This window comes from Pagrus major, chromosome 22 (assembly GCF_040436345.1).
Source record: "Pagrus major chromosome 22, Pma_NU_1.0".
Taxonomy (NCBI): Eukaryota; Metazoa; Chordata; class Actinopteri; order Spariformes; family Sparidae; genus Pagrus; species Pagrus major.
In genome coordinates, this window is record NC_133236.1 from 23,311,241 (window position 1) to 23,332,709 (window position 21,469).

At 40.6% G+C, this 21,469-nt stretch overlaps 1 protein-coding gene across 1 annotated transcript; it reads left to right on the top strand.

Moving 5' to 3' along the window:
• The first annotated feature begins 12,431 nt into the window (after positions 1-12,431).
• Positions 12,432-21,011, top strand: elovl4b (ELOVL fatty acid elongase 4b). Its single transcript, XM_073493533.1, has 7 exons — positions 12,432-12,645; positions 14,857-14,948; positions 15,806-15,993; positions 16,801-16,881; positions 17,920-18,091; positions 18,267-18,394; positions 19,621-21,011. Exons 2-7 carry the CDS (start codon positions 14,882-14,884, stop codon positions 19,900-19,902), a joined length of 918 nt encoding a protein of 305 aa, XP_073349634.1. The 5' UTR covers positions 12,432-12,645; positions 14,857-14,881; the 3' UTR covers positions 19,903-21,011.
• The last annotated feature ends 458 nt before the right edge of the window (positions 21,012-21,469 follow it).

The window sequence follows — 21,469 nt, forward strand, 5'->3', positions numbered from 1 at the left end:
GCTCAAACAGTGTCTAAGGCCAGATCCTACAGGGGAAAGTTTGGGGATTTTTGTTCTGTTCTACATTTCCAAAGCAATCTCTGTTTGGGGAAAACGGCTTGGAAATTTCCACCTAATTGTCACAGGCAGGCTTTTCGATCTCGGCTGTTTTCAAGCCAAACCAGGAAAACGGCAACATCCTGTTTAGCATTTAAAAGCAGATTACTTGTGTTTTAATGAATGCTTTCATCCATTCCCTCATACGGTGTACTTATTAAAGGTGCAATATGTAAAAAAAAAAAAAAAAAAAAAAAAAAGGCCATCTGTTGAATTCATACTCAACAATTAGGGGGTAGCAAATCCTCAGAATAACTGCTAACTGAGCTAACTAGCTGATGGCAGCTCCAGTTAGCCATGCAGCTAGCAGTCCTGAGACATAGTTAAGACACATATCAATAACAAAATGAAGACAACATAAGATACATAATGTCCAAGATATTATCCAAGATCCTCTCCATGACATTTAGGGCTTGTTTGTGGTAAACTTAATCTGTGCTCTGTGCTGAGGATGTCCAAAATCTAAAGCAGACCGGCCTTTAAAGTGGCTCCAAATTTACAACCAGGCAAACGCATACTTCGTCTGATCTAACACAGACCGAGCTTAGACACACACACACGGATGAAACATTCAAAATAAAGGTGATACCAATAACAAGATGGACATAAAGAGGCACATATTCAAACACACAAGCTCAAATAATACACCCACGATGTGCCACACACACCATCCCATCACATTCGAGGATTGCAGATGTCATGTGACAGACATGCAGTAAGTTAAGGTGAACGTTCCAGGTGGTTTTTCAAGGTGTGGTTTGTGATGAGTGAGCAGAGACAGCACAGGCATATGAGCCACAGCTGCTGAAAGATTTCCTCTCAGACATTTAGCCATCGGTTACGGAGCAGGAAAAACAATCATGCAACATCTGTGATTCATGGCAGCCAATCAAACAGCCCTGAATGAATGGCAGTATGATGTTGATATTTAAAAGTTGTGTGTGTGTAGTATTTTGACTTTTCATAGCAACGGACAGGTGTAACAAATAACATTAGCAATGGCTCTGTTTCATTTGGGACTGCCAGTAAGATAATGAGCCAGCATGTTGAGTATAAGGCCCTGGAACTGGAAAACCTAACTGGACATATACTTCTAATAAGTAGTCTGACCCCTCTCACAGTCGGAAATAAAAGGGGATATTTACTAAATAGAGATTTAAGTGGAAATAGACAACTTTTTCGCTTAAGCTTATCCTCTATAGGCTGTAAGAAAATGACACCATTCGCATGTAGAGTGGTTCCCTATTAGCTTTACTTTCACTATGATATTCGTGCAATAGTCGGCAACCGAGCAGTATTTTCCCCAGAAAAACGAAGTCTGGATTTATGACACAGAGGAAGTGCATCTGCCATTACACAACCAAAATAGGAACAGGACTGACAGAGGAGGCAAAGAAAACAACATAAAAAGTGAATGGATGCTCATTCACCTGATGCTGCCAGTAAACGAACCAGGAGCTCCGAGGAAGCCAGGAACAAAAAGAAACCAACGTCTATGTTCTTTTCTGTCTGCTAGCATTAGCGTCTTTGCGACTTTGCATCTGTTTTCGCTTCAATAATAATGGTGTGTATTCAAGTCAAATGCAAATGAGATATTTATTCAAAATCAAATAGAAATTCCTGCTCAAAGTTTTTTCTCCTGCGGTTCTCTTTTAGCGTTTCCATGAGTGAGTAATGTTGGCGAAGATGACAAATATGTTGTTATAAGCCTGTCCCACACTGACTGGACACAGGAACTTGTGGGACTCATGGCAATTTTAGGACAATTTTGGTGAATAATGGGAAGCCCCAGTGCACAGAGGGAGAGTTATTTCCGAGTGAGTAGGTCATGAGGTGTACTTATCCTGTCTTCATACTTGGCAGGACCCGGGCAGTTCATAAAGGATGTTTTAAACAGACATCTGGCTTTTTCATTAAAGCACAAACTAAATGATTATTTCATTCTGCACACTGCATTATGAGTTACAGGATATTTTAAGGTTATGGATAATAACCCTGGTTCTATGAGCACAGGAGGAGCCACGTCTGGTCTTTGCCAATTCAATACCCAAAAAGTCAACGACTTTATTCTGTTTCACCCTAAAGTTTGACCCTATGATGAAACCCGTGGGCTTATCGTTACATGAATTCACTTTGTTCCTTCGCTCTGAGTGAAGGCTCTTTGCATGTAAGTTTGCCATCAGCCTTAATTCAAGCCATAACTGACGGGAAACAACAACAAAAACCTCTGAGCTAGCAACCCACGTGCTGAAAATGACATGTTACCCTAACTCTAACCTGGTTGCTTACGGTACGCAAACATAAACAAGCTAGCAGTTGTTACCTGTTCTTTTTCAGATTTAGCCATTTTAATGACAGGGCTCACCTCTGCACCTGCAAGTGTTTCACCAAAACAAGTTCCCCCTGACACTCTTTTGCTGCATCCTGGGCTTGTGCCGCCCAAGACGATTGTGATTTGTTTAAAGAACACAAACAAGCTAGAGCGTTTTTTCCATTTTAGCAGAATGATAACGGGTACACGCAGACCTTTCTCCAGCGCTGACACAGTGCTGCGAGACTACAAAATACCGACATGCCTGGTGTATTCTGCGCACACATGGGCTATATAAGCCCACACAGTTTTGAGTGGCTGTAATTTGTTGAATAAGACCCACTCAAACAACTGAATTCCTTCCTGAAAACAACTGTTTCAAATTTGCCTCCTCGATGCAGCCATTTCACAAAGTGTCTGCCTATTTGGTGCAAAGCAGCAGTCGCTGCCTCTGTCTCAAAGTGCTTTCCTCTTGCTGTCTATCTTCTCAGCAACCATGTCCATCAACATGATAATAACTCACCTCAGCGTGTCTGTCAAAAATAAATACCTTTTAGAAGTCATTTCATTTATTTATATGCCTTTGAAATGTGGAAATAATAAAAATCATAGACCAAATAACTCCAGACCCTGCAGTTTCAAAATGTTATCTAAGGTCACTGGTATTTCAGACCCAGGTAATTCTCACAGTACAGCGCACTGGCACAGCTCACCCTGCCTCTCGGAGAGACGTCAGACACTGACCTCAGCTGTGGCAGGGTCGCAGGCAGTGGGTCAGCCCCTTGGCAGCGCATCCAGTTCAGATTAACAGTAACAGAACGTGACAGTGCTGAGAGGCTTTGAGCTCTCTGGGGCAGAGGATTAACTACCGACTGCTATACCTGCAGTCCCTACCTACAACTAATGCTGTCCCAATTCCAAACTACATACTAATATAAGCGGGTTTAAAGTGTGTAGCGTTGTCACAGTGGAATACGAAAAAATGAAGTACACTAGAAGACATCAGCAGCAAAGCAACTCGCTTACTAAGAAAGGTGCACTACGGTGACTTTACACACGAAGGTCAGAGCACTCGTCATAGAGAGTATTTCTCGGCAGTTGTATGACGTCCTCAAAGCATGAGAAAACAACCCTGATGATGTTATCATGATTTAGCTTTGAGACTTTGACCACAGACCTGCCTCCTAAACTAGGGGCAAGGGGTTTGAAAGATTAGGGCAGTAAAAAGGCAGGGCATGCTATTGAGTTGCATTATGGGAATTGTAAGAGCCAGCATTGTTGAAGTTTGACTCATACCACAACTGAAAGTCACAACGTCTCGGCCTCAACCACAAGTCTGACCATCTGTCTCTCACAGGTCCCCTACTTTTTTATAATAATGCATCGGCCAACATCGTTTACAACGATCCCTCAAATATGGCTATCAAACACTTTAACTCCAACTCTAACTCTAACACTGGATTTAATAATTAGAAAACTACTCAAAGCATCTTTTTTTGTATTTTAATCTACAGAAATAACTGCCCATATCAGACAACGTATGCGTCGATACCGACTTGTCTGTGAAAGACGAATATTAGCTGATAATATCAATCGGTCTCTACATCTAACTAACCAAAAGCCCATGTGACATGATGACGTGACAATAGAAAAAAAACAGTAAAAGGTCAATAAAAAGAAACAATAAAAATTAGATGATACATTTTTATAAGTGAAGTGAATTTGTATCTATCTGTGATTCTTACTGTTACGATGTTTGTGTCCGCTATCTTGCAGTTTATTTATAAACTTAATAAACTTAATTATAAGCAATAAAAGTGCCAATACAGGTATCCCTCAACCACAGCATTATGTTAAACAATGTATTTTCAAATTAGGATATTACATTCTGTAAACCTTTGACACTATTATTAATGATTTCCCTATTTCTTATTTCCTCATTATGTGTGTCTAAAAGCTTTGTTGGAACAAAAAAAAAACAGGCCAGAAAGGAGAGAGCTCGAGCAAATTTACATCCATCTGCCCATTTGCCATGTCCCAGTTACGGGCCTATTGGCAGAGATGGTCCTTAACCAGCTGTAAATATAATTAGTGACCACATTGAGCTGGAAGTGCCTCGTGTTGACTCTTGCTTTCCAGGCCACAGTTGCAGACCCTCTCTGCTGGCTACCCCTCCAACTTCTTGTAACACTAAAACTGATCTAATAACTTGTTTTGTGTTGCAGCGGGCTACTTTTTTTATGGATTTACTTTACAACAGTCACCAAGCACTGTGACAAACCTTGCTAAACGCAGTCAAAATAAGAGGCGGCACAGGGTGCCAGCGAGGAAAAACCCTGGGAATCAGATTTCCTGTACTAATGCCAAGTCAGTGAACAAAGTGTAACTGCTTTCAGCTAGCTTTTGACTAAGGAGGAAAATATTTTCCCTCAAAATATTATCATACTCATAGACACAGACAGCAATACTGTTCACGTCAAGACTGCACATTCATCACTTTGTAGGGGCTTGTAAAGTGAGCTAATGGGGAGCTTTTAACAGTCTTTTTCACAGTATTTAAAAACACTATTAATATACTGTAGGTGGTTGAACACTAAGTGGATTTTTATGAGTTTATTGGGGTGCATTTGTTGCTGTGTCGACAGTGTTATTAACTGTGCTGTGAACAAAGCATGATGACAACGCCGCAGGTTTACAGAGAATATAGCAGAGGCTCACGATAGCAAACAGATACGACACATCATTAAATTTTTTCACTTGAAAATCAATCTTCACAACATTCAGTGGCATGTTCAGCAGCTATTTAACATACCTGCTTTTCATTAAGTGCATGACAAACAAGTTTTTTAGGATCACTGCATAGAGCACAAAGAATGTCCTTCCTTATTAACAGAGGCTGCAGCTTGGAGACTCAGATTTCAGAGCAAGAGAGCAGGCCAAGCAGTCCAACACGCACACACACACACACACACACACACCCTGACATCTTCTTCTGCTGTGTTACGACTATGGATTGCACTCATCTGTTACTGACAGGTTGTACTACAGGTAATGAAAATATTTTAGTCGACCATATAGTCCGTTATTTTAGTGCTATCTGAGGTAATGATCTTACAACCTGTCAAAGCTCACTTCAGTTATAACATCCATTTTGAGAGAAATGAAAATGTACGCACAGACACGCTCACTACTTTTATCACAGTGTGGATATCTGTATGTTTGTGCACGTGTGCATATGGCCTCGTTCTGTGTAGGTCAGCTAGTCAAACAGAGGTCAATTCATTCCTAAGGGAATGTGTTGGAAAATGTTAACTTTTGCGGTAGATTTTGGTCAGACAGTATGCATGTTTCAGAGGAAGTCAGCATAAAAACTCATTAGCTAACAGGCCATTTCATTCATTCAGTTGCTTGGCTATGTTTGACAGCATATTCCACTAATATTGTGCTAACTGGGTAACATATACAATGCATGCATAATGGCTTATATATCCTTTAGCTAAATATTTCAACAGACTGACTACACAGCTAGCAGGCCTACCTCCTCACATTTTTGCTGCTATGCATTATTGGTTCGTTTTTGTCTCAATAATGCTCCATGTGCATATTACAAAAACTGGAAGAAAAGAGCTTTTTTTCATGTCTGCAGTGGTTTCTTCCCATCCATTAAAAAGCTAGGACTGAAAATGCAAACACTCTGAGACAAATTCTGTATTAAGGCTTTTAACCTGCAATGATTGGGATTTTTTTTTTTGGCTACTTGAAGGAGGTGGAAACAAGTTGTGAAGTCAACATTAACATATCGTGACCTTTAAAGTTGATATGCCAAACTTGTTCGCTCACAGTTGCTTGTCTACACACCCAGTAGTTACAGAGCAACTTTAACATTTATTGGCAGTCCTGTCTCTGACCAGCGATGAATCTAAGTCCAATATTCACTTTGTTTTAGGTCTGTTTTTGGTCTCTACTAACTCATGAAAGAAATGACTGGCTGTTAAATGCTCCACTATGTTCACCAACTAGTTGTTAACTGTGTCTGTCTGCGGTTTGGTGTTGAGCAGGTAGTGGACTGTGTGTTTTTGTCACATGTCGCTGAAAAGCAGCATCCTGATGCAGCCGAAAACGACGCAAGAGAGCTAAGACATCAGTGAATGGGTACATATGGCAACTACTAAGGTGTACCACAGGGGTTTACTTTAGGCCTCACCCATTTTATCATGTATATAAAATAAAATACTAACATAAATAAAAAATACATGTAACTCAGAAAGAAAACGACATAAAGACAATAATCTGTGACTATACCTTGACTTCTCTCTGAGTTGTCAGAATAGGATTGATGAAGCAGTTAGTCCTGCCTCCACACTTAAACCCTTCGACTGAGTTAACCAGAGATTCACTACTTATAGTAATTATAATACCCACCATTTGAAATGATAAGGTAGATTGGCCTTCCCTGCACGTGAGATGTAATAATTACTGGCATTTTTTATCTTAAGAAGCTCTTATCAGAACAGCCATCTTAGTCAGTATTATAAGTTCTCTGGAACTATGCTTCATATTGAACTTGCTGCATGACTAACTGATGCGTCAGAAACCATTTACGAGAAGCCATTTAGTAAAGATACTTTTACTGGATTTATTTGCGAGGCCACCTAAAAATTAAAGCACTTATAGCCCTCTGTAATTTCAAGACAATTCAAAATAATCACCCCATACTGCTCTCTTTCTGTTTGTTTATTGTCGTATTCTTTTCCATTTATACTGCCACATTACATTTAATTTTCAGGGTGGCGCTGCATGCCCAGCCAACCTACCCAGCATAAATAAAGGTTAAAAAAACAACCACGTGTGAGTGTGCATGCATGGAAAGGCACACTAAAGACTGTGGATGGACATATGACATGCGGAAGAAAATGAAACGAAAAACAGAAGAGAAACTGCCTCGGAAAGACGATGATGTATAAAAACGGTTTGGGGTTGAGAGACGGGAAGAATAACACAGTAAATGTGAGAAAAGACAGAAAGACAGAAAGAAAGAAAGAAAGAAAGAAAGAAAGAAAGAAAGAAAGAAAGAAAGAAAGAAAGCCATAACACTAACAGAATAACAGGAAAATTGGTGCTCCATCGTCAGCCCTGTGTTGAGGTACTTTCTGCATGTGGGCCCTGGGCACTTCTGGCCACACACTACAACAGTGGGAGGGTTTCCCCTGACACAGAGGCCAAATGAGGACAACACAGAGTGTGCACATGTAGAGTACATATATATGTGTGCTGCTCAAATCCTGTTTTTATGGGAAGCTGTAAAAGAAGCCACGTTATCCTCAAAATGGCACAAGCTGTGACCTAATGCCACATCTAGTGAGCCACTATAGACAGAGGGGATCAGCTACCGAATGAGGCCAGTTAAATTTCAGCCTGATGCATATGCCTTTCAAATTAAAACCATCTGAGAAGACTCCAATGGAACGGACCTGATCCAGATTACACAGAAACTGTGAAAGAAAACGATCCACTGCAATTAGATGCAACTGGAGAAATTGTAGTTATGGGCAGGAGCGTTAATTAAAGGAGCTCGGATTTGGTCGTTTAAGGGAAATTGCAGCACTTTTTCTGCAAAAGAGAATGATACGATCTGCTGTGTTTAACCCAAAACAAAAACTTAAATCAACGTGCAAAGATTTAGGATTCATGTGCATTGTGCAGACACGGCTATAAACTAACAGATTTCACACATGGGTTCACGTGCATACCTACACAATACATATGCACGGAGAAACCATTCAGAAAAGTAAGTATACATGCAGCCAAATCTCCTTTGAGCTTGTAATTTCCTGGCCGCACGTGCTGAAACAGAGGCAGGACTTCAGAATACATCTTGACTGAGTTATTCTTATCTATACTACTCTGGAACATCATCAAAAATTGCTCATATCAAAGATGTTTGGATGTACATGTGCATCTTCTAGTATTAAAGATATACTTAATGTTGCACAATTATGACCTCCCACCTATCCCAGTTACAGGAGGCCTGTGTGAAGACTGTGACCCCCTTACTCGAAGAGTGTTTTGGAAAAATCTCGCAAAAGGCTTTTTTTTCTCTTCACAGCAGTGCACTGCTCCAGAGGTATGTGGAAAAATGGTTTGTCCCAGGTGGTTGACTGTGAATGTGCCCTACAGAAGGAAATTTCCCTTACAGAGATTTCGGCGGTTGTGTGCACAGCGTGTTCCAGCATAAATCATAAGGTAATGTATCTGATGGATGCTTAGGGCGCTAAAAAAAAAAAAAAAAAAAAAAAGATGGCTACGCTCTGGCTTCACTGCATTGGAAACTGTGAAATGTTTACCCTTTTGAAAATGGCACTGCCAGATGTAGAATGAAATATGATGACCATAAAGAGTGATAAAGAGGGTATAAGACTAACAGACGCAAACTTTACGAGGGGTGAAAACTCAATATGCAGCCCAAGAGTGCAGCGAGGTAAGGGACAGAGCAGACAGGACAGAAAGAAGTTAGAGGGAGAAAAAAAGGAAGGGTAGAAACAGGAAGTGCACTCACAAACACATGACATTTTAACTCTACTATATTGCCAATTCACACACACATGAAGAGCACATTCAGATACAGGCACTAGAAGAAGCATTTGCTTTAATATTTTATAAGGTCAGTAATGTTACTGGTGCCTTCCACGATGAGAATCAAACCTCTGTGGTAGTACAACATGCTTCCCTAATGATAATATTGAAAAATCATGAAGCCCTTATAAACTTCTACCAGTTTTATACAGGAATAATACAATAAATACTACGGTACATTCAGTTTAATGATGCCAGTGTTCCTTTAGGTCATACATCAATGTTAAAAGGAATGTATGTTTGGCTCCATACTGTTCGGTGCTTTTAATACTCGATGCCCTAAATAGCAATAGATGTCTCCTTCTTCTTCTTTTTAATTTCCGTCAACTTAAATATCTGATTTTAGATAGCTTTTCCAAGTTTCTCCGCGCGTCTTTGACCAAAAAATGCCACTTAATCTTCAAACCTATTTTTCATGATTATATTTGAACTCAAGAAATGCAAGAATTTCCGTTACCGCACGACAGAGCATTTATCTAACATATCTTTATTTAATTATCTGACTCACATTATATAATAAGCCCATTAATTTTAAATTGTCTCTTTATGCAGAATTTGTAGACACCCGCAATCTGAGCAACCGCAGCTCAATGGGACTCACTTTCCTGATGCCACATGACTCAAACCACTTCACACAGAAACTCTGCCTTACCGTAAGACAGCCAAGAGTTGTTAGTGCACTATTCAGGGCTCGTCTAATATTAAGTGTATTTATTCAAGTGGCAGTCTGCAGCCAAACCAATCTCCCAGGTTGCCGTGATGTGGTCGTTGGAACTTCAGACCGGTAGTCATGACATTTGTGATTATAGGACCGCCAACGTGCCTCCTTCAAATTCTGCATTCACCGCACACTGAACCTCTCCAAACTAAATTGGTACGAGGACCACACAGATATGAACGTGTCTGCGTGCGAGGGGGGTGAGACCAGTAGTGTGCAGGCAGACAGGCAGGTGAATTTGGCAAAAAATACACTGGAGTTTTTTTAAAATTCTGTTCAAGCCAGTCATGCCAACTTGCACCACCTAATGGATGGGAAAGTGATACCAGCAGCAGTGTAAGCTGGAAATGTAGACATAGCACCCACAGTATATACACTTTTGTGACCTGCAGGTCCTGAGCATACGGGCCGTAGTTGGCCTGTAGGTGGCAAACATCAATACACAATGTCTACATCTGCAGGCCTAAACAAGTTGCAGTCCCTTTGTCAACTTAATTCAATGACGTGAACCCATTTTGCTTTTTGTGAAGAACTTATTTTTTCTCTATTTTGTTACAACCTATTAACCTACAAGAAGTGCTTCTAGGAGACATACTGAATGACAAAACAAGTCAGTTCATTTGCAAAAGCAGCGTACGAATACACCAACACCAGTTTGACTGATATTAGTGCACTTGACTCGTGGAACAAAACACAGCACCTCCTTAATATATATACACTCATACCTTTCCGCCATTTTAGAAATTTCTCCCAACCTCTACTTGTAATTGTTTAACATAACTGTATTTTTATTTTACATTTAATTTATCTAGCAAATTATCTTCCATAATCATAAAGTTTTTGATGGCTTATTATCAGCTGATTGTAGGATCCCATTATCTATTTTAGACCCCTTTGCTGTCTTACTGCTTTTCTTTGTATTGTAATTGATTCGATGTCATTGTTAAAGTTTTAATTTCTTCTCCAAAACGTCTTAGTGCCCCTTTAATGAGGGTCACCCCTCAATGATCTCTCAGGTATAAATGAAGAGTGAATGAATACATGAATTCCCTGGAGTGCACAGCATGATTTAGGATTAAAAATTAAAAAAAAGATTTAGGCACATTTTAAAAACAACCCAACACCAGCTTGATTTATTTTCCATTGAGTGCAAAAAATAAAAATGTAGATATCAGTTTTCACAACTGAACCCTTCAAATGTTCTTCTCCAACACCAAATCTCTTCTCCAAAACAAAGTAGGCGAGAGGGGAGGACGCTCTTCAGATTGTCAATTTTAGAAATGAAGGGTTTTCTGTTTTCTGAGCAAATAGCTGCAAGTACCATAATTACAGTGCAATTGCAGTCATGAACTGAACCATCAAGGCAAATCTGGAATAAATTGTGCCATTCGAAACAGCTTTTTTTACTGCATTCATTGTGGTGTGCACAGAGAATTTGCCATTGAATTTGCATATTTTATCAAACATGCCAAATTGAGGATGGTTAATTACAATACTTTGATGCATGATATGATGTGAATCCACTGCTAAACCACAGATGTCAATACGCTAAGATCTTTGATGGAACTACAGCCAAAAGGAAAGGCAGCGCTCATTCATGGTGTTTGTGTAAATCTATTCTGAAACACTATATTTATGTGATTTGGTTCATGCAAATGCTTTTGTCCTTAGCAGGATTCAGTAGATAGATTTTCGCCTCAGATTAGTGGGGAAATGGCAAGCACGTAGTCTTGTGGGGACCAACTCTTTCCTCCACACGCACACAGACTCCCATTTCTTTACTGTTTTGGATTCTAGCAGCTCTTTAGTCTCTCATCCAGGTTAGCGAAGTCCAGTTGGATCTGTCACCATCGTCCATGGGAAGTCCAAATATGACACTGGGGAAGGACAGAGCAATGGCACAGTGTACGGCATGGCGAAACCTCTGTGCCGTAAGACCCTGGATGTACTGGGGATCAGGCGCTTCAAGAAGGCTAGTCATAACTAAATTTCACTCGGACGTTTGGCAGTCTAACTTAATCAACTCTGCCAGTGAGGGTACTGCAGTTTAAACTGGCTGACGAACAGGGTGTTTGGTCAGACTACAGCAAAAGCAGGAACTCCACTGACTTACTGCAACCGAGTCAGGCCTCCTTCAGAGAAACCAAACCTGTCCTGAGGCCCTGTCGGTGTCAGGAGGCCAGGTGAGCTGAAGAAGACAGCTTGACAGCTCCATCTAGTGGAAGAAACCGAGAAGAGACGAGAGGGGGATGACATCTATCACCAGATAGCAACCAAAGAAAAAAAGGATGCAGATGAGACTAATGTCAGAGGATGTGGACGCATATGTTTAGCTAGCTTTGTAGCATACACAAACAAGCATAAAGTGCGTGTTACTCTCCACAAAAAGTAGAATTTAGGCAGCTAATAAGCTAACTGTGTGTTGGTTAATTAATTATGTAAGTTAAACAGCAGTAATAAATAAATAAATACCGAGGATGAACTGAAGAAAGTCTCTTGTCACTGGCGACCTGGCGGCCATTACGTGCCAACGTCTGCCGCTGCCCGCCACCCTCGCACGCGAGACGCACACGGGGAGTGTGAATTCCCCGCGCATGCGCAGCGGCACCTGGCTTCCCTCGGTGTCTAGGAGATTGCGAGAAGATGATGCGGCTGAGCGGACTGAATGCATAATTGGCCTATCTTAGTCATAGATTTTCACTTGCCTTGTCCAGTTTCTTGCCAAATTGCTGTTTAATGTCGAACCGTAACCGGTGCGGTGTAGAAACTCGTTAGCAGGGAGAGGAAGAGGAGGAAGAGGAGGAAGAAGAGGAGCGGAGCGGTGACTGAGAGGAGTTGGGCATCAAATTGCACCGGATGTCATTACACGCTCCTAAATATCGAGGACGTAAGTATCGTTTTTTTTAACGTTGTGTGCTGTCGTAATGTAGCTTCGAGCATGCTACACGTATTTTATAGCGTATTTTATATAAAAAAAAGGCTTTCAGTCTTATTTTAGGGCGTAATTAAGACGCCAGCGTGCCACAGAGCCCAGCCCTTTGTCCACGACATGTCAATTATATCTGCGTGGGTCGTGTGAGACACTTTTCATGTGTGTGTTTTTTTTGTGTGTTTTTTTTAAATATAGCATTCTTGCTAATCTTGTTCTCGTTCATTCTGTGTTGAGCACCTATCAGACACCCACCTGTTAAGCCATGGGGAGACTCACACAGCTCAAATTAAACGTGTAAATTGTTTTATTGTGCTATTAAGTGCTATTTTAAATGTAGCTATCTGTAAGGTTTTTTTTTTTTAAATGTTGTGTTATTATTGCAAATGACAGTGTGTGTTTTTATGCTCCCATTTTCTTCATGATCAGGGCTTTTTTTTTTTTTTTTTGTAGTGTGCCATAGCGCATATAGGCAGATAACCATCGCGCAGGTTTGTGGGTCGTTGGGCATTTGTACTTAGGGCCTACATCTAAGCTCGTTGATCAATTGAATTTAAGCCTCTTGAGCGGTCCAAGCGAAACCTGCTGACACATGCGCCCCTGCCTTTTTGTGTGTGCGCACAAACCCGGTTAACCCTCTCTATCTCATTTCCCTCCGCGGCCCACTGCCACCAAAGTAAACCCCCTCAGTGGCTCTGATGAGGTCCTGCAGGCGTCCATTCTGCAGGCCATGTGCTGCCTCACACCCATGTGCAGATATTCCTGCAAAAAACACTCCCGACACCGTGCTGTCAGTGGGACAGCTGTCAGTCACTGTATACAGAGCAATTCATTATTTAAAGGGCAGCTGATGTGACACATCGGATTAATTATAGATTAATATAGAGACACCTGCTGCCAGGTGGATGAGAACTGTTTGTTATGTAATGCTGCTTAATTAAGGTTAATGATGTGCACGTGTCTGTCTGTCTTGATGTACTGTCATGCTACTTTGAGTAAAAGTAAAGATATCATGTTAAAATATTACTTTGGTAACAGTGAAAGTCACTTATATGACTAAAACTTGAGTAAAAGTCTTTAAATAGCTGATGTTAAATGTACTTAAGTATCAAAAATACAAGTAAAAGCAAACTGCACATGTATTTGCATGTATGTTTATACTGTGAGCTATAGGTCGACCGATTATTGGAGCCGATATTGAGCGTTTTTCTGATTATCATCTGATTGCTGATAAAATGAATTAATTTCTAAAAAGCACTACTTTAGCTCTGATGCAGCCTGCAAAGTAACTAAAGTTATCAAATACAAGTAGTGGAGTGAAACGTACAATATTTGCTTCCAAGATGTGGCGGATCTGAAGTATAAAGCAGAAGAAAATCGAACTACCTCAAAATTGTACTTAAGTACAGTACTAGATGTTTTGAAAACTCCTCAAAAAGCACTTCATAAATGCTAGGACCTGGCAAGAGAATCAAATAATAACATATTTTTTGACAAAATACCTCAATATCGATATTGCTGCAGTATTATAGGGATGTCTTTTGGTACCACAATGAGATTTCTGATGAATAATCATCAGTACTGTCAGGAAAAGATACAAGAGAATTGCTCAATATCCTCTATCCTATTTCCTACAATTATATCAAACTGTTGTGACCAGCAATCACATGAATCAATGGAAAGCGCATTAGCATCTCGAGGAGGATAATGTTACCATACCATTTCAAACAGTGAATAGAGGCCTAACATGGTCTTTTAGGGTGAATACAGCAATGCTGAAAAGAGTATAATGGATAAACTTGCACACATGCATTTGTAATAAGCTGAATAATTCATATGACACAGTAGAATACAAACTCCCGGCCTAAAAGGCTCTCACTTCTCACATATTACACCCTGAGGAGTCAGTTGAAGAGGATGGTGGAAAGCGTCTCTTTGGCCTGATGAATACGTGCACATCAACAAATTCAGGCTAATCATGGCAGAGATGTGTTTCGGTAGTTTAAAAGGCTGACACATCTAAAATGATGGCGTCAGCCAGCTCCTCATGCTACTAGTTAGACTGATAGGATACATATGATACGTATGGCCTGTAATTTAATTTGGGTGGCTCTCGCTGACTTGAACCTTCTCTCCCTCTCTCCCCCTCTCTGTCCCTCTCTGCCACAGTATAATCGAGACCAAAGGCAGAGCCATGGAGGTTGTAACACATTTTGTGAATGACACTGTAGAATTTTACAAATGGAGCCTTACTATAGCAGGTAAGATCTTCACAATCACTTGTTTCTACATCATAGGAAAAATCATTTGTGTTTGTTACCAGCTTTACAGAAATCATTAGGTAAATCTTGGGGGGTTATGATAAGTGTAAGTCACCAGTTGTGTTTTAGAGATAGGGGAGTGCACAGGAAAGAAAGGAAGTGCCCAGTTTGGCCATGTTATCTTTCCAGAGGTGTCAACAAAAGTCTGCTTCATATGGTCATCATGATAAATATTTGTTGCTTTGGAAAATGATGTAACTAGGTCAAAGGTGAACCAGGAAGCAGCCACAGCTAATCATTTGAACGTGCAGTTTTCACCTCCAAATATGTAGTTTAGACAACACGGTCAAACTGAGGACTTGGTTTTTACCCATGTAGTGACATTATGTGCACTGTCCCTGAATCTTTACAATAATGCAGATAAGTAAATTAATAATGTCAACTGAAACAAAAAAAACGCAAAAGTGTGTTATAAGCGCACTAGATTTTACTTGAACTTGTTCTTTAAAGGGTAACTCCACCAATTTTACACATTAAAGAGTCCTTACAGGTCTTGGGGAGTACTACTGCATATGTGAAAGAAGTGGTACAAAGCCTTTTGTGGCTCCAGAAGGAGCTGCATGTAATCTGATAAATTGCCTCCACTGATGTCACTCAGTGGATAAGCTGCGTTTGGGACATGTAGGCACCAGGTTTTGAAAAGCAGTCCACTGGTCCAGTCAGTTTTGATCATTTGTTTTTAAACTGTCCATAATGAGTCCAACAGTATTATAGCAGTGCAATGCTAGAGCAGTGGACTTGCTTCACCACTATACCTGATGTTCTCCCTCCATTGAAACTAACCCTTTTTCCTCCAGACAAGAGGGTGGAGAAGTGGCCCATGATGTCATCTCCCCTCCCCACTCTGGCCATCAGCTGCCTGTACCTGCTCTTCCTGTGGGCGGGGCCAAGATACATGCAGGACCGCCAGCCCTATACGCTCAGGAAGACCCTCATAGTCTACAACTTCAGCATGGTGGTCCTCAATTTCTACATCGCCAAAGAGGTAAAGACTATGTCTTGCTCGTGTGTTAGAGCAGTACACATGACTGATAACGTGAATAAAGCCCTGTTTTGTGTCAGGATGTTAAAGGGATGATGATGTGGCAAATATGAAATGAGGTCCTAATACGTTCTTCTAATTACAGGAGCTTACTTGCACCTATCACTTGTTTTCATTTTGCCAAAAATTTTGCAAGTTTCATTATACTTGTGCATGTTGTATGAGGCACGTGTTTTTTGGGTGTTTTTTTTTTTGTAAGAAAATACAATAAGGATGGTGTAGAGACACCAGTGATGCTGCCCACTGAGACAAACCTCGCCACTTCATATAAAGAGACCAGAAAACCTCACAGTTGTACCAATTTAATATGCCATTTAAATGGTTGAACACTAAGTCTAGTCTGCATAGTATCTCAATGAAGCAACTAATAAGTGGTCGTGCATCTAATTACTTCTTTTACAGCAAATAATGTTGAAATGTTTTGTGATACATCCACCCAATGAAACATAAGATGCTGCAGTTTCTGCATACGCAGCGCAGATGGGTTTTACTATGGTAATGATCTCCAGTCCCTGAAATGTCTAATAGCCCTCAGATGTTTCTAATAATCCACTGATTTTAGAGGAAACTCAATACTTGTTGGCAAAACATCGCTTCCTAAAAAGGAACTTGGATATTTTAGAAGAAATAACTTGTCTGCACCCTCCTTTGCAGAAAGAGTGTGTTTCAACAGGGATCACGACAGGAAATGTCAACTGTTTTCCTCTCAGCCTCTTTCTGACTTGTGTTTGGTTTCATTCCTCTCATCAGCTCCTACTAGGCTCTAGAGCAGCCGGGTACAGCTACCTCTGTCAACCTGTCAAGTACTCCAATGATGTCAACGAAGTCAGGGTAAGCTCCCTTCAACACCCATATCACATAACACAGCTACACACTTCCAGTGTCAGTACACAGATTAACACAGGTAGCAACCCTTGCATTTAGCTTTGTTTGGGTTTAAGAAGGAAAGAAACAGGGAGAGGTCAGAGTTAGTTGTGATACTTGTGATTTCAGGACAGTGCAGGGTGTGGCCTGCACTCAGATAGGCGGGAGTAATTGGTCTCACCACCATGACTCTCCACCCCCGTCTCCACCTTCCAGCCTCGCTCTTTCATGATGGCAGGATGCCACGCCACCGTGGCTTAGAGAGCGACCATGTGTACTCTGTGCATGTGTGTGTGTCAGGCTGGTAGGAATGAAGAGTTAAAGAGGAGAACACACACACACACAGAGTGATTTATGGCCAGTAGATGTGGGAAAATGGGACTTCTAATAAGGAATACATCTGCAATATATTTGGTTTCCAAGTCTCTGTACATGAATATATGATATATGATAATTAAATTTCTCCAGAGGAATCAATTGTTATCCTATCCTGTCTGGTGTGTACAGCTCAAATATTGATTCCAGGCGGGGTGTCATATATGTATAATTTATTCCCAATTACACTTAGAAACAGCACTACAATTAGGGGAAATGTACTGTATATCATACACAATTTTCCGATTACATCTTGGTGGCCAGTTGTTTGTTTCTTATACGGTGATCCTACAATATGACATGACTTTACTGTGTGTTTTAACCTTGATTTAGTTTTGTGTTTCAGTATTTTGTTCGATATATCGATAAATAAAAACTACTCTCTGCAGTAGAAATAGGGAATATTTCTTTACTCAACTGTCCTGCATAACTGGAATCAGGTAGAGGCTGTAAAGGGCTCATTAACAAGGACCTTGAGGGACTGTACTGAGTTTTAAGTGTGCATGCAGATTAAATTTACAGTCTGGAGCTGTAATCTATCAAAGATGCTATCCCATACAGTGGTGTCAGTGTCTAAGATCCACCGCAGTGAGCTGCATTAATTCACTCAACCCTGTTTTGTGTCTTCAGATAGCATCTGCTCTCTGGTGGTACTACATCTCCAAAGGCGTGGAGTTCCTGGATACAGTCTTTTTCATCCTGAGGAAGAAGTTCAACCAGGTCAGCTTCCTCCACGTCTACCACCACTGCACCATGTTCATCCTCTGGTGGATTGGCATCAAATGGGTCCCCGGTGGACAGTGTGAGTGAAAAGATCTTGATTTTTAATGATATTCAGCTGTTGAATTCATCAGATTTATCTTTGTGCTTTTCACTTCTGACGCATCAAGCACTGAGTTGCATGCGAGCCGTTTATGAATAACAGGACCACCATCGCATATGATACTCATCTAAATTGCCCTTTTATCTTTCCACAGCATTTTTTGGTGCAACCATCAACTCTTCCATCCACGTGCTCATGTACGGATACTACGGCCTGGCAGCCCTGGGACCTCAGATGCAGAAGTACCTCTGGTGGAAGAAATACCTCACCATTATCCAGATGGTGGGTATTACTTTAGGGCTGTGTTTTTGTGTGCATGTGCGTTCAGAGAGAATTACAGACTTGTGTATTTACAGACCAAAGTATACAGAATTAAGCAGGATTTGGTGAAATATCCTCCTTAAAATAACAGTTTTATAAAGACTGATTTGACTGTTTACTGGTTGAGTCATGACTTTGTGTTTAACTCATTCAATCGTTTGGAAGCACTAGAAAGAGAAAAATGAGATAAACTTTTGTCATAGTGTTAAAATTGATTAAAATACACCAATGTTTTATTCAGAGGCACTAAACATATGTGACAATTTGTACAGATTTGTATCTATTTCTATGATAGTTCATTTCATAGTTACATAAAAGTTATTTTATGCAACACATGTGGCAATTAATCGTGCTTTTACTGTGTTTAAGGCTGTGGGGCGATATGGCCTAAAAATAATATTGTGATATTTGTAGGCTATATCGCAAAAATATATATCTCTATATCTCTAAATACGTTAAAATTTCCCCAAGGGCACTTAATATATGCTAGGACTAGGCAGTAAAATCAAATGTCACAACATTTTTGGCCAAATACCTCAAATATAGATATTGCGACAGTCTTGTAGAGTTGACTATTGGTACTCACAAAGTATTAAAGGAGACATATTATGCTTTTTTTTTTTTTTCTTAAGTTTTTGATTTATGTTCTTGTACATGTTAAAGGTCTTGAAAGTTAAAAGTCCAAAGTCTGCGCCAACAGAAGCTTGTCTCCCACAGAAAACACTGCTCTTGGACTTCAATTCTGTGACTTTGTGACATCACACTGCATCACCATGTCACACAATTTATGCCTCACAGCTAGTTTGGCTCTTAAGAATTGATTTAGTACAGCTGCTCTGTTGTTGTTGGCGGTTTTGGGTCAGGCATGTGTGAGCTGACCAATCAGAGCAGACTGAGTATTCTGGTGAGGCCTTAAAGAGACAGGAGCTAGAATAGAGCGTTTCAGACAGAGGGGCAATACAGTGCTGCTGCATAATATGTCGCCTTTAACACATTGGATCATTAATGATCAGTAATGTGATAATAACTAAGCTGCTAAAGACCTTTACTGTAATGCAGCCTTGGGCATATCATGATATAATGTCATCCAAACTCTTAAGATCATGTATTGTCTAATATCACGATAATGATATAATATCAATATATTGCCCCTTGGTTAATTTTTTTTTTTGTGTTACCATTTCCAGATCCAGTTCCACGTGACCATCGGCCACGCCGGCCACTCCCTCTACACAGGCTGCCCATTCCCCGCCTGGATGCAGTGGGCTCTGATCGGCTACGCTGTCACCTTCATCATCCTCTTCGCCAACTTCTACTACCACGCGTACCGAGGCAAACCTTCCTCCTCGCACAAGGGAGGCAAGCCCGTCGCCAACGGCACCTCCGCGGTAACCAACGGTCACAGCAAAGCGGAGGAAGTGGAGGAGAACGGGAAGAGGCAAAAGAAAGGAAGAGCGAAAAGGGAGTAAAGAAGGAAGAGGGCGTGCTCGACGATTAACAGAGAGAGGACAGTTGTTTTAAAAGGTCCAGAGAAGGAGGGAGGGGAGGGAAGGGATAAACAGAGAAGTTCAAAACCAGACCGGCTTCATCCTCCCTGCAAGTAATGTAGAAGGATGTGATTTGTGACCAACTTGGAAAGGTGGAAAAGTAGCAGTGTGTGTGTTTGTGGATGTGTCTGTAAGGGTTTCTGGATTTGAGAGGAAGTGAGGGGTGTTGGTTGTCTTCCATAACAGTTTTTTTTTTTTTTTGAATCAACAAAAGCAAAATGCTGACCACGTAGGCTCCGCGCTCGTCTGTCCAACTGTGTTCTGGACCGTAGTAGGACCAAAATATTTAAAAGGGCCTACAAACTGCTCAGCATCCATTAACTTATCAACCAAAATTCACCTCCAACTTTTATACTCTGGATTCCAGTATTGTTTTAACTGAAAGCTTGAATAGTCTTTAATATGCTAATTTATTTTCTAGTGCTCTAAAAGAGTTTTAATGAATTTAACTATTACCGACAAAAGAACATGCAGAAGTTTATACCAAAGGTTTATTTTCTTGGTTCAGGGGGGAGATTTTTGTTTACGAATACTTAGAGTTGAGCAAAGTTAGCAAACAAAAAAAAAAGTTACAAATCTCACGACTGCCATCTACTGTATTGAACTACTTTTTAATTATTTACACTTATATACCAATCCAACATGTCATGACTTTACATTTCTCTGCTGTCTCAATCTGACGTAAACTGTGCTGCACTCGCAGACGTTTTCTTTGTGTTCATTGTGAATTAAAACCCTGGTTTAAAACACTTTGGGAGGGGACTGTAGTTTTATTTTAGTCTTTATGCAAATTTGTGGGCATCTTTGTTATGATATTTCTTTTTGTGGGTCCTCATGATTTATTTCTTTTTGCTGTGCGATGTAGCCGAGGTGCAAGAATAAGAGATTGAATTTCAGCTCAGTACTGTCTCACTGCCATGTAGGACTGAAGGGAAACCTGAAAAGAGCTTCTTTTTTATTTTAAAGAAAACAAATGGTTATTTCATTGTCTTACAAATCAATAACGACACAGCTTTGGGCTGCACATATAACTGAAATAAAGACAATGTCAGCACCCCATAGTTCATGTTTGTGTGTTTTTGTGTAAGCATCGGTGTGCACAAGTCATGCACTTGCAAAATTAACTTTAAATCAGCTCCTTAAAGCAGTGTGGTACATTGGATCAAAATGTCACCGGAGCTTCCCATCCCCCCCATCTTTAGATCTCTTCTCCTCGTTCCTCTCCTTCCTTATCTCTCTCTCTCTCTCCTCCATCCCAGGATCTACAGGATGGAAAAGGGCTCTTGTGTGTGAGAGGCCGAGGAAGGTTGTGTGTCTTTGGCCTGTCCAGACAGATCTGTCCTAATCTTTGGGGTTAAATTGGCTTTAGCTCCAAAAGAGCTTATTTCCACGTCACTCCATGAGTTACCCAGGAAAGCAGGTCACTGGAAGAGAAGCCTTTACTAATCTGCCATCAGGTCTCTACTCAAACTCTCAAACTAGCTGTTTA

What these genes read in the sequence shown, in the direction of transcription:
- elovl4b (XM_073493533.1), top strand. Translation starts at nt 14,882, where the DNA reads ATGGAGGTTGTAACACATTTTGTGAATGACACTGTAGAATTTTACAAA. An exon ending in ATGATGTCAACGAAGTCAGG is followed by an intron (nt 16,882 to 17,919) that starts GTAAGCTCCCTT and finishes TTGTGTCTTCAG; the next exon opens with ATAGCATCTGCTCTCTGGTG. An exon ending in ACCTCACCATTATCCAGATG is followed by an intron (nt 18,395 to 19,620) that starts GTGGGTATTACT and finishes TACCATTTCCAG; the next exon opens with ATCCAGTTCCACGTGACCAT.